Genomic DNA, 13,383 nt, shown 5'->3' on the forward strand with positions numbered 1-13,383 from the left:
ATCTTTCTAAGCCTCAGATTCCTCATCTGTACAATGAGGCACTTAGAACAATTGGACACAAACAGGAACTTCTGTGCAGGTTAAAATTTAGCACAAAGGCCAGCACACAGTAAGGACACAATAAATGGCAATTATTAATATCATCATCTTCATCATCGTCACTAAGGCCAATAGTAGGGAGAAAGCAAGGGACAGAATGTGTTCATATTATTTTCTCATTTTAAACATATTTCAAAATGTTTATTATATTGGAAGGCTAAAAGCTAGCAGACACTTACACAAGGCTCTGTAGAGTGCACTGTGGATGCTTTAAGACATCACTCATAAGCTTTACTCCACCATCTCCCAAGAAGTTGTCTGCCAAGCACAAATGTGTCAGCCCTTTGTTGCTGATGAGAGCCAAAGAGAGATCCTCGCAACCAGCTACTGTGAGGCCACAGCTTTCTAAGCTGAAGGAGAACACAAATGGGAAGGGATCGGTCAAAGCCCAAAGTTCGTGCTTCTCTTCTTCACAGGGAAGTTAGCTGGTACTTACAACCCCTACACCTCAACTATAGACTCAACTTCATCAAAGCTACTTAAATTATGGGTTCCATTTCAGCTATGCACAGGGAGAATTGAAACAAAAAATAGGAGAGAAGAGGAGAAGCCTGGAAAAATGAAAAATAACAAGTCAAATCATGAAGAAAAGTGTGTAAAAGTAAAAGAGGAAGGGCAATTATCCTAAGTGAAATAAGCCAGTCAATGAAAGAAAAATACCACATGATCTCACTCATTTATGGATAATAAAGACCATTATAAACTGATGAACAAAAATAGATACAGAGGCAGAGCAGCATCGAAAAGACTGTCAAACTACAGCGGGAAGCCCGGGGAGGTATGGAGGTGGGGGTGGAGTTAAGAGATCAACTGAAGGACTTGTATGCATGCATATAAGCATAACCAATGGACACAAGCCACTGGGGGGTAGGGGAGGTTGAGGGAATGTCAAGGGGGGAAAAAAGGAGACATATGTAATACTCTTTGTAATACTTTAAGCAGTAAAACAAAATTTAATAAATAAATAAAATGCAGGATAGTAAAGAAAAAAAAAAAGAGGAAGGGCAGTAGAGGAGGGAAAGGAGGAGCTCATCCACAATTAACAAGTGAACCAACTGGTGTCAAGACCCAGGCAGATTGCCTGTTCAGTTCATAACTAATCTATCCAAGGCTGAACAAAATGACTCTACAGAAAACAAAGCAAAAAGACTCACGACAGTCTCTCTAGGTGACAGTTTGGATGTCTTAAGGCCTCACACAACAGCTCCACTCCGTCATCCAATATATTATTGGTTGACAGATTCAGAAATATCAGGCTGTGGCTTCTGATGAGAATCTTGGAGATATTCAGACAACAAAGTGTAGTTAGGCTGCAGGATTCCAGGCTGGAAAAAAAAATACAGAAACATTGAAATGACCCCTCCTCGGAGAAGAATTATAACCAACGCTCACCCAGCCAGAGCATTTGGTCACTGGACCTATCTGGGTCTTTGGGACCTTTTCTGAAAACCCAGCTTAACTCTAGAGTAAGAGTGATTTAATTCCATCAAAAGGCTCTGATAGAGAGTTAGAAGGGGAGGGTCTTTTCCATCTCCACAGCCCCAATTCCCTATGAAAATATGCTATGAAAACATTAAAAATATTTTTAAAAATATATTTTTATTGATTTCAGAGAGGAAGGGAGAGGGAGAGAGAGATAGAAACATCAGTGATGTGAGAGAATCATCGATCAGCTGCCTCCTGCATGCCCTTATCGAGCTGCAACCCTGGCATGTATCCTGACGGGGAATCAAACCGTGACCTCCTGGTTCATAGGTCAACACTCAACCACTGAGCTACAACAGTAGGGCTAAAAATATTTTTAAATGATCACATTTTAATCTGAGAGGAATGTCCTCTAACTACATGGATGGAGGTGGACTGGAGAAGAGCTGCATCCTTTCACTCCGATTTATGAAACAGATGGACAGGAAGTCAGGAGCAAAAGCTGCCACTCCTACTACTGCCTGCCAAGAGCTTACTTACAATTGGGAGTCAACCTACGCTTTCTGAGGAACCTAGTCCTTACCAGTGAAAACAAGAAGTAAATCAGAAGTAAAATGTTTCTAAAAATAAAGTTTGAAAAGGGCAGCAGCAGAAGAAAAGAAGTGTATGTAGAGCCCCTATTTTTAGACTCATATTTAGAGACCACCTGTGCTTTGGGCGTGGCTGGGCCTGATACCAGCAGCTATTTATAAAGAGAGTCCAGCGGCAGCAATGTTTTTGGAATGTGGAGTTGTTTTGATTATTTCTTTTAATCAAGGACTTATTAACTTGAGTCCCCAAGAATTGATTCTCTTCATCAAAATCAGGACATACAGAGGTAGGAACAGGATTGGACCCAATAGATGACCCAGAACATGGCCTAAGGTTGAAAACTCAACTTGCCCTGAAAAGGTGTTATGGACTGAATAGTGCTCCCCCAATTCATATGTTAAAGCCCTAATTCCCAATGTGACTGCATCTGGAAACAGGGCTTTTAAAGAGGTAATTAAATCAAATGAGGTCACAAGAGTGAACCCCTAACCCCGTGGTCAGCAAACTGCGGCTCTCGAGCCACATGCTGCTCTTTGGCCCCTTGAGTGTGGCTCTTCCTAAGCTTAGGAGTACCCTAATTAAGTTAATAACAATGTACCTACCTATATAGTTTACGTTTAAAAAATTTGGCTCTCAAAAGAAATTTCAATCATTGTACTGTTGATATTTGGCACTGTTGACTAATGAGTTTGCTGACCACTGCAACCCAATAGGACTGGACAAGATACCAGCAATGTACAAACACAAAAAAGGCCATGTGAGGGCACCATGAGAAGGCAGCTGTCTGCAAGCCAGGGGTCCTCAAACTTTTTAAACAGGGGGCCAGTTCACTGTCCCTCAGACCGTTGGAGGGCCGGACTATAGTTTTAAAAAAAACACCACTATGAACAAATTCCTATGCACACTGCACATATCTTATTTTGAAGTAAAAAAAACAAAAAACGGGAACAAATACAATATTTGTATTTGCATGTGGCCCGCAGGATGTAGTTTGAGGAGCCCTGCTGCAAGCCAAGGAAAGAAGCCTCATCAGAAACCAACCCTGCCAGCCCCCAGATTTAGAACTTCCAGCCTCCACAACTGAGAAATAAATCTCTGTTGTTTAAGCTACCTAGTCTGTGGTATTTTGTTATGGCAGCAGGAGTAGATTAATACTAAAGGGCATTATATCAGCAGCCAAGCAGGCAGTTAGGGAAATGAAGGAAATCTCATACATTATATTTGGAGAGAGGTCTTCTAGACAGAAAAAGAGTAGTATGGATTGATTCTTAAAGATTTAACAGAAAGAAAACATCTAAAGGGACAGGAAATAAGCACATGTATAACAGGGCCAGCCAACTGGCCATAGCTCTTATAACAGGAGGTCTAAAACAATAAGACTAGAAACTTTCCCACATGAAATGACAATAGGAGATCTACAGGACTCTTGATTACTCCTCAGTGGCCACCCACAATGGGACAACATCCAACCCGACATAATGTAGTATTTTATTATTACAAAGCTCTCATGACTTCTGCCACGAAACACTCCATTCACTGGTGTAAGGAGCCCTACTAGTTGACCCAGTGAAATGGTTCCCTGTCTAAAAGCCTAGTAACCAGGCCTACATCAAGGCTTGTCAAACCTCAACTGATGAAAGAGATCCAATCAAGTCCTGCTGCTCTGTTAGGTGCCAAGGCATTTTGTCTTGGATCCACAGCTCCCACCATAAGAAAATATCTTTCCCTCCACTTAACAGCTTTTTGCCACTAACATGTTTTACTTTTAGAAAGAGACTCCAATGACCTACTTCTCATTTGAGTTCCAGAACCAGAGGCTACAGGTTATATAAAATTCTTCAAAATGTACTAGAACTACTTCCTAGATGGTAAAACCAATACCCTAACCCCGTGGTCGGCAAACTGCGGCTCGCGAGCCACATGCGGCTCTTTGGCCCCTTGAGTGTGGCTCTTCCACAAAATACCACGTGCACGCACGCATGTACAGTTCGATTGAAACTTCGTGGCCCATGCGCAGACATCAGTATTTTGTGGAAGAGCCACACTCAAGGGGCCAAAGAGCCGCATGTGGCTCGCGAGCCGCAGTTTGCCGACCACTGCACCTGTCCTGCTGACAACTGAACTCAACACGTTCAATAATTATGCAACAACTTTTCAGACATGCTATGAGAGAATTTCATCCTGTAAAACCTTAGTGAAACCTAAAAATAAATTCCCAATGGTAACAGAATTCATATGCCTGTTGTCAAAAAGAAGGTCTTGTGGCAGATTTTACTTGTTTTCTACACACAAGTTATCATTTTTTCCCCACAAATACAGACCTACCTTGGCCTTTCATGTAACAAGGTTCATTCTTACCCCCCAACCCCAAATGAATCCAGGGATTACAAAAACCTCTAAGGTAAAACTTAATACAATGATTTTTTTATTTTGCTTCTGTTTGTTTTTTGTTTTGTCTTGTTTTGTTTGCCATAAACTGAATTAAATATCTTTCAGTGGAAAATGAGATCTTTCTTGAAACCTGCCACACAATGTGCAGACCAAGTATGACTGCTAGACCCCTCACTTTCATGGAGAAAGAAAATCGGGCCCACCACTAGGATCAATAGTGTGCGACAGTGAGAGAGCAGTTGCTACACTATTCTTCCTCAGTTTTCTATATTGATCACTGAGTTGCAATTATAAGGTGAGGGCAATTCACTATAAAAAATTAAGTAAAACTGAGCCTGCCCCAGCACTGTCCCCAGCTACCACTAGTGCATTTTTTTCTGAGCATTCGAAAATACAAGGAATAAACACATGCTTTCATTTAAATATGAAAAAAAAATTGAATCTTATATATTCTGGATCTGCTTTTTTTCCCCTTATTTTTTAGATTAAGGTGACTGAACAATGAGGGGTCTTCAGTAGAGGGTTGGGAGGAGTTAAAAGTCCTACCTGGAGGAAATCAGCCTACATCTACTGATTTCCCCCTTTCCATATTATGAAAGTAGATGTAACCTAGTCCCTAGTCCCTAGTTCCAGCAATTCCAGGCTGGAAGGCCCTATCTGGATGGGTAAAATTCTCAATTGTAATACCAAAAAATCACAACTTACCTCAGGTTCTGCAGTTTGCAGTCTGGGTGTCTCAAGGCTTCACATAATGACTTCACTCCACTGTCCCCTATATCGCTTCCTTTCAGGTCGAGATGCAGCAGATTCTGGTTGTGAATCAAAGAACTGGCGAAATTCTGACAACCATCAGCGAAAGTAAAAAATCTCAACCTTCCAAAGGAAAATATGCAGGAGGGATTACAAAATCGCCTCTTTTGTCTTTTCAAGCCCAAATCTTGAATATTATCTAAATATTCCTGCCACCTCTTATCCTACTCTGGGTTTCTCATGTTCCAGGTCAAGTCATAAATTCAAGTTTCAGTTGCAGCTTAGAAAAACAATTGGGTTACAACTTAGATGTCCATGATATCCTGACAACTGATACTCTCAACTTTGTTTGACCTTGAAGGAAAGGAAGGCAATATCAGGAAGAAGAAAGAGGAGTTTTTGAACACTTAACCCCAGGAATGGCTATCAAAAATTATTGGGACTATTCCAAATACTGCCATTACAGTATTGATTTATAATATTTAATCCTTTAAATAACCTGAGGTGAGTTCACTGTCAATATCAACTTTTTAATGTGTATCATTAGCAAAACATCATTCCAAAATATGCCCTACCATCTCATGGACAGCCCAAAGCAAAATATGAAGGAAGCTAAATCGCCTATTTTTCTTCCGATTTCCAATCTCCTAACTCAGTCACTGTAGCGGAATCTAATTCTTCGGTAGTGCCTCTGCGGGCCCCACATGCCCAGCAGGTTCACACTGCTGACTGTTCAGAACCTCTCTTCCTAATACCACCTGCCCTCCCTTCTGCCCTCTACTTACCCGTTACTTTCACATCCCTTCTAGCCAAGCACAAGAAAATAAAGCTCTTACCCATCTGGAGCACAACCATCATCACCTAATGAAAGTGCCTCATGCACTCACTAAACATAAATTGGAAAGTACAGCCTCACTTGTCAGGGAAATGGGACTTAAGCCACACCAGGGTGGGAAAGACTAAGAGCTGCCTTCATGGTGTCACTCCCCTCCACCCTCCACCCCAGGGACCTTAGAATTGTAAAAGAGGAAGCTATCTAACCCAAAAGATGGTATTAACAATTGTCATGATTTAGGTTAGTGACAGTCAGTGAAGGGACAAACTGGGAAGATATTTGGGGGTGAGGAAAAAGGACTTCTAAGAACCCCTTTATCATAACATATATGCAGTTTCCTGCCACATCTATATGCAAGTCCAGACCTAATCTAGTTATTTGAAATCTAAGGTCAGATCTCACTAAAACCCACCAAGGTTCTAAGGAAAATATTGAAGGGGAAGCCTGTCTCTCACCCCTCCCCCCACAAAATAATAATCATCGGTGCTAATGGAAACAAAATCTATCATTTCAACATACAGTACATATTACTGAGCACAAATTAGGCCTTGAGTGCACTGATGGGCACTGAACACAGAAGACAACAGGATCAGTTCCAGCTCCTAGAAGAGCCCATGGACAAGAGGGAGACATTAAACAAGCAAACATTAAAAAAAAAAAATGACTCTAGCTGGTTGGCTCAGTGGATAGAGCGTCGGCCTGCAGACTGAAGGGTCCCAGGTTCAATTCCAGTCAAGGGCACATGCCTGGGTCGCGAGCTCGATCCCCAGTGTAGGGTGTGCAGGAGGCAGCAATCAGTGATTCTCTCTCATCATTGATGTTTCTATCTCTCTCTCCCTCTCCCTTCCTCTCTGCAATCAATAAAATATATTTTAAAAAAATTATAGGGTATCTAGAATCAAATTATGAGATAAACTAAAAACTGAAATAGCAAATGTTGGCAAGGATGAGGAGCAGCTGAGACTTTCACATGTTGCTGGTGGGACTGTGAAATGGTACAATGACTCTGAAGAACTGGCTGGCAATTTCTTAAAAAGCCAAACATCCTCCAATGAACTAGCAATTCCATTCCTGGGTATCAGCCCAAGAGGTAAAAATATATGTCACAAAAATAAAAGGTGTACAAAGATATTCATAGCAGCAGCCTTATTCATAATGGCCAAAAAATTGGAAACAACCTCAAGTTCTATTCACAAAAGAATAAGCAAGTTGTATTCTACCATACAATGGAATGCTAATCATCGATAAAAAGAAACTACTGAAACATGCAACAACATGGAAACACATTTTGTTGAGCAAAAGACAAACACAAAACATATATACTCTGTAAATCTTCCTAAATGATTTCCAAGAACAGAAAAGCTAATCTATAATGATAGAGATTAGAAAGTGGGACTGAACGGGATGAGGAGACTGATAGAAAGTGGTACAAGAAATGTTTCTGAAGTGAGGGAATAATTTTATCTTGTTTTTGGTATTGGTTGCATAGGTGTATGCAATTATCCAAACTCAATGCACTGAATGGACACTTAATATATGCACACTATATTGAATGTAAATTATTCCTCAATAAAAAAAATTAAAAAGAAAAAATAGTATGTTCCAGAACATACTATTATCTTGGAAAATGCGTTGGTGACCTGCCTGGAATGCCTTACCTTTGTGTTCTTCCTCATCTAGAAAATCCTAATCAAATCCCCAAAACCCACGTCAACAGTTACCATGCTCTGTGCAATCGTTCCTAGAACAGGTTAGTTATGCCTCCATGTTCCCAGAGGTTTCCACTGTTGACGTTTTAAGAGTATTTTATACTGTTGGTCTCCCCTGATAAGTAGGAGTGGGAGGTGGGGCACAGAAAGAAACTAGAACAACTCTATTAAGTTTTCTCATGTCAGACTTACAATAGCTTTTGTAGTTTACATTGTGGGTGCCTTAGTTCTTTATAAAAAATCTTCTTTGCCAGTTCATTAAGGTTGCTATGACATAGCTCCAATTCTCTCAAGTGTTCATTTGTATGAAGCACAGAACAAAGATCTTGCCAGCAGTAATAGGTATCCCTATTAACAAGAGAAAAGCATGCAAATTTTATTTGCATAAAAGATACACAGGGGAGAAATTTAATTATAGGTAAGTCAAAGGGGCGGCTAGAATTTGGGGTCTACATACCTATGTTAGTAGGGGAAAGGCAAACGGAGAAAGGGTACTTATGGAAAAACAAATGACTTTTTGGAAAGATAAGTGGGCCCTTAGGACACTACATGGAGACATGATAGTTTATGACAAGTTATGTCTAGTTGTAGGGCCAACTTCTGTCTCCAGGAAGAGATAAATGTTGCTCCTGGGGGGAGTTTATGACACTTAAGTCCGTTTGGGAAGCTCTGCTTTTTGGCAGATAAGGGATTTCAGGGACTCAAACACCTTCAGCTCAAAACATTCTTATGCAAAAACTGCACCTGTTGCAGTGGCACCTCCTGATCCCCTTCACTGTTCAATAAACATTGGTTCCCCCAATACCTTAAACTGGAATGAGTGACACTGCAGAGTGGTGGCCTCTACCTCACCTGAAGTCTTAAATCTGCAAAAACTAGGCAATAAATTCATTCAAACATTCATGTGCTTACTATGTACAAATATTATGAATAAAATGGTGAGCAAGATAGGAATCCTGTTCTTAAGTTTACAATGTAGTTAGGTTGCAGCAGAGACTGAAGTCACCCATAATGTCCCTTTTAAAACACTGGGTTCTCAGACTCCTTTTTTATTTTAGTAACAATGCCAACTCTAGAATTCCATCACACTACAGCAGAAGGGAGGGGAGAGGAGTGGAGCAAGAAGACTGGCTATATAGTGCCAGAATGCCTTCCTAATATTTATTACTTGAGGCCCAGAGCACAAAATTCATGCATTATTGGGGAGGGGTGTTCCTCAGCCTGGCCTGTGCCCTCTCGCAGTCCAGGAGCCCTCAGGGGATGTCCAAGTGGGCCTAAGCCGTCAGTCAGACATCCTTAGTGCTGCTGCGGAGGTAGGAGAGGCTCCTGCCACCATCGCTGTGTTCGCCAGTCATGAGCCCAGTGCAGGGCTTCTGGCTGAGTGGTGCTCCCCTTGTGGGAGCACACTGACCACCAGGGGCAGCTCCTGCATTGAGCATCTGTCCCCTGATGGTCAGTGCATGTCATAGCAACCAGTTGTTCAGCTGTTCGGTCAATTTGCATATTAGCCTTTATTATATAGGATTAGGCCTAATATACATATTCTAATGCCCAATCATGTCTTTTGTAAATAGAACTATGAAATCAGAATCAAGAAAACTGACTGAAGGAGATTTACAACTTCCCAAGGAGAGTAAAGTGAGGGTCATAGCATTCCAGCCTTCAATTCCTACTCCCACCGTTCAGAGAGAAACGAAATGTATTCTAATAAGAGGGATGCTGCAATTGTATGTAACAGCAATGAGAGAGCTTGGGTAAAATTGGAAAACCAAGGATTTATTATCAACCTCTTTCAAGTTATACACCCACTTGGTGTTTTTTTAAATACATTTTTTAATAAGTAAAAAGGAAATTGGATTTTTAGGAGATACATGAGTTGGGACTTAGAAGACTATCAGGTATGTGTGAAGCAAATGTTAGCTATTATTTGATGGTTAAATCAATGATTATATACTTTTTAGGTGAACTTCCCTGAATTTCAGTTTTATAATCTTAAAAAATAAATTGCAATGTGGTTTTGACCAGCCTTCAATCGGATATGTTCAAAATCCTGTACACTCTATATACCACATAGTAAACCCTCAATTAGTTTTAGTTAAATCTAAAACTAATCCCATAGTTCAACTCTTCCCTCAGACTTAGATGGGTAGAGTCAGAGAAGGCAACTTGAGGAAGGAGAGAGGGTATAATAATAATAAGCATAAAATGCTGAAGGTTCATTTAGTCTTTCAAAACACTCATTCAGCACCTACTATTTCTTAACCTGCATCTGACTCCATCCAGTTAGGTGTTAAAGAGCTTAGACCTTTCATACAAAGGCCCATCTGTATCTAGGCAATGAGGAAGGTGAGCTAGGTCAGTAGAGTACAGTGGAGGATAGCCCAGAGAGATGACCTACGTACACCCGGTCCAGGCAGAAATCCCTGGTCCCTATTCTTCTGGAGGGCATTGCTTTTACAAGTTAATAGAGGTAGGATAGTGGGTGTAAGTTTGTGCTGTGCCACATCCTTCCTTCAGGACTGAGGCACTCATTCCCTAGTTGTTGGGAGTGTTCACAGTTGACAGCTCTCAGCCAAGTCCCTCTCTTGGGATTACCCTCAAGCGAAGAGAGCCACTTCCGGCAAGTTTCTGCCTATTCTTTACCAAGAGCCGTGGCTGGTCAGCTGAAACCGGTTTGGCTCAGTGGATAGAGCGTTGGCCTGCGGACTGAAAGGTCCCGGGTTCGATTCCGGTCAAGGGCATGTACCTGGGTTGCGGGCACATCCCCAGTGGGAGATGTGCAGGAGGCAGCTGATCGATGTTTCTCTCTCATCGATGTTTCTAACTCTCTATCTCTCTCCCTTCCTCTCTGTAAAAAATCAATAAAATATATTTAAAAAAAAAAAAAAAGAGCCGTGGCTGGTCAATAGGGGCTTCGGTGCCTGGCCTCCATTTCTCAAGGTGGGACAACTCTGGACATTTATCCAGGCTCTGCGACCCCAGCTAAACAACTCCTCCCCTCCCCCTGACAAAATCTACTTCCTTCACTCCCCCACAGGGCACTTCTAGGGAACTGACCTAAGACACTTACCAAGTTTCAACTGGGAAGCTTGATTTTAACATCTTCTCAAATACCACAGTTACAGACAGTTTAATGGTCCGTAAGCACTGGCAATGCTTAAGGCAGAATGAAGACACAAGCAAATGGAATTTCTCGCAAATATTAATGACAACCTTTTGGAAATATCTCATTGCCTGGATTATAAATGCTTCATCTTGCGTCTCATACAGACAGTGAAACAACTCCAGACATCCCAGCTGGATGAAAGAGTCACTCTTTCCTAATATCTCCATCCCCTGAAGTATCTTCCCTTTTAAATCCAACGATAGGTTACAGTTAAGAGTTTCTTCCAGTTGTTTTGCTCGGTCTTCATTCAAAAGGCCAAACAGAAAGCATTTCATCTGCGTCAAATGGGGGTGTTCGCAATTGGTGCTTTCAAGTAACAGCTTCAAGTCTGCAAAAGACTGAGAGGCATGGTCCTCGAGTTTCGAGCTGTCTTCCAACATATAGAACATAGCGGCAAAAAACTCCTGAATGTGTAGGTGGGTGAACTCATAGCAGTTTTCATAATCTGTGTCCTGCTGAAGAATATTCATGTCGAGGAAACTAGAGATATCAGACTTCATTAACTCATACTTTCGGAAATTTGCCCTGTAAAACACGTGTGTCATAGTCCATACTCCTTTGGCAGCCAATTGGCACAGATTCCTCAGCTGGGCTTGTTCGGGCAAACTAGGACTTCTTCCATCGACCTGTGTGAACAAGCTGGAGACATAGCAGGTAAACAGAGCCGTGGTGGATTTGCAGGTCAATGTGATGTCACCACCCTTCTCCATTTGCTGCTCCAGACAATTACAAATGACCCAGCACACTAGGGGGACATTGCACATGCTAAAAAGCATCTCATTGTTTCTCAGTAAACTCAATACTAGCAAGGCCCACTTCTTGTCTTCGAAAAACCCATACACATATTCCTCTCTTGCATCTTCTGACATACCGAGTAGCTCTACGGAACGCTGATTCTTCAGCAAGAGCTTTAGCTTCTCACAAGTTGTGAGCCTTGTCGTCACCAATAAGAAAGACTCAGGGAGCATCACTTTCCTCAGCAAACTACTCATGAGAAAGGACACGGGGTGTACCTGGGTCCAGTCCTCGCACAGCACAAACTCGGGTTCCTCGAAGGCAAAGTTCAGCTCATCAAAACTGTCAATAATAAAGAGGAGACTACTTGGCTGGGACATAATCTTCTCAATGGGGCCTTCAGTGCCGGGCCAGTCCGTTGATATCATTTCAACAAAGCTTCTTTCTTTCCACTGGTTAATTTCTCTCGCATTGAGATAAAAAATATAGGTAAATTTCTCCTGATAGAGAGTGCCCTGAGCCCAATCTAACATGGCCTTTCTCACCAGGGTGGTTTTCCCGACTCCAGCAGCCCCTTGCAGCACCACTGTCTGTGGCTGCTCGCCAGTGTTGACATCCACATCAAACAAATGTTCTAGCAGTTCTCTACCTTCCTCAGCAATCTCATGACGGAAATCTCTAGGTTCTCCAAGCCAACACTTCTCATCCGGCTCGAGGGAAAACTTTTCCTGTATTTGAATTCTATATTTTGTTCCATCACCTGAGTCAGAATGGAGCAAGAACAAAACAAAGATATACATGATCAAAATAAATTCTGTGATCTGTAACGTTAAGAATACTGGACCTGGACTTTAGAACAGGAAGAGATACAGGCTGAAATAAAAAAAGCAGCTGGTTTAGCTAAGAAAAAAAATATAAACAAAACAAAGAATATTCCTATAGATTTAAAACATACATTAGAAACTGAAAAAATAGAACTGGCAATGCATAAAAATAAATTTGTGATGGAAAATAAAAATTAAATTTGTTCTAGAAATATTTTCTCTTTTTACTTTTTCTCCATAGAGGAAAAAAAGATGATATATGTGTAGAACAGAGTTATATCCGGATTAAAGAGGAACGCAGATGCCTTGGCAGGTGTGGTTCAGTTGGCTAGGCATTGTCCCATGGACAGAAAGGTTGCTGATTCAATTCCTCGTCAGGGTACATGCCCAGGTTGCAGGCTGGATCCCCAGTAGGGGGCATGCAGAAGGCAACCCATTGATGTTTCACTCTCATATCTCTCTCTCTCCCCTTCCTCTTTCTCTGAGAAGTCAATTTTTTTTTTTTAAAAAAAAAAAGGAAAATAGGCAACAATTAATAATAGCCAGAGAGGAACTGAAACTACAGATCCACTATTATCAAAATAATCCACTTTATACAGGTAAAACATTAATAGAAATGAACACTGAAACATACCCTAAAGAATATTTTTTATTTCATTTAATTAATTAATTAATTAATTTATTTATTATTGAATTTATTGGGGTGACACTGGTTAACAAAATTATACAGACAAAAGAAAAAAATTCCCAAGTGTCCAAGTAGAATGAAAATAGTTTCATCTTTACCTAGTTTAGCCTGATTCCATCTTTAGATCTCAATTAAATGTCACTCTCCATCTGTCACCCCATTGATCGCCA

General features: G+C 41.1%; 1 protein-coding gene across 1 annotated transcript in view; it reads right to left on the minus strand.

Annotated features, from left to right (window-relative positions):
• NLRP14 (NLR family pyrin domain containing 14) overlaps window positions 1-13,383 on the minus strand; it is a 28,694-nt gene that overhangs the window by 11,451 nt on the left and 3,860 nt on the right. Inside the window, exons 3-7 of the mRNA XM_070426693.1 lie at window positions 10,871-12,461; window positions 7,993-8,148; window positions 5,212-5,379; window positions 1,254-1,424; window positions 279-449 (exon numbers count right to left, since the gene is read on the minus strand). Of these exons, the coding sequence (XP_070282794.1) occupies window positions 279-449; window positions 1,254-1,424; window positions 5,212-5,379; window positions 7,993-8,148; window positions 10,871-12,461 (2,257 nt within the window). The remainder of the gene's footprint in view (window positions 1-278; window positions 450-1,253; window positions 1,425-5,211; window positions 5,380-7,992; window positions 8,149-10,870; window positions 12,462-13,383) is intronic.

The sequence above is a fragment of the Myotis yumanensis genome, unplaced genomic scaffold (assembly GCF_028538775.1).
Source record: "Myotis yumanensis isolate MYYU_CA2020_CCGP unplaced genomic scaffold, mMyoYum1.0.hap1 SCAF_10, whole genome shotgun sequence".
Lineage (NCBI taxonomy): Eukaryota > Metazoa > Chordata > Mammalia > Chiroptera > Vespertilionidae > Myotis > Myotis yumanensis.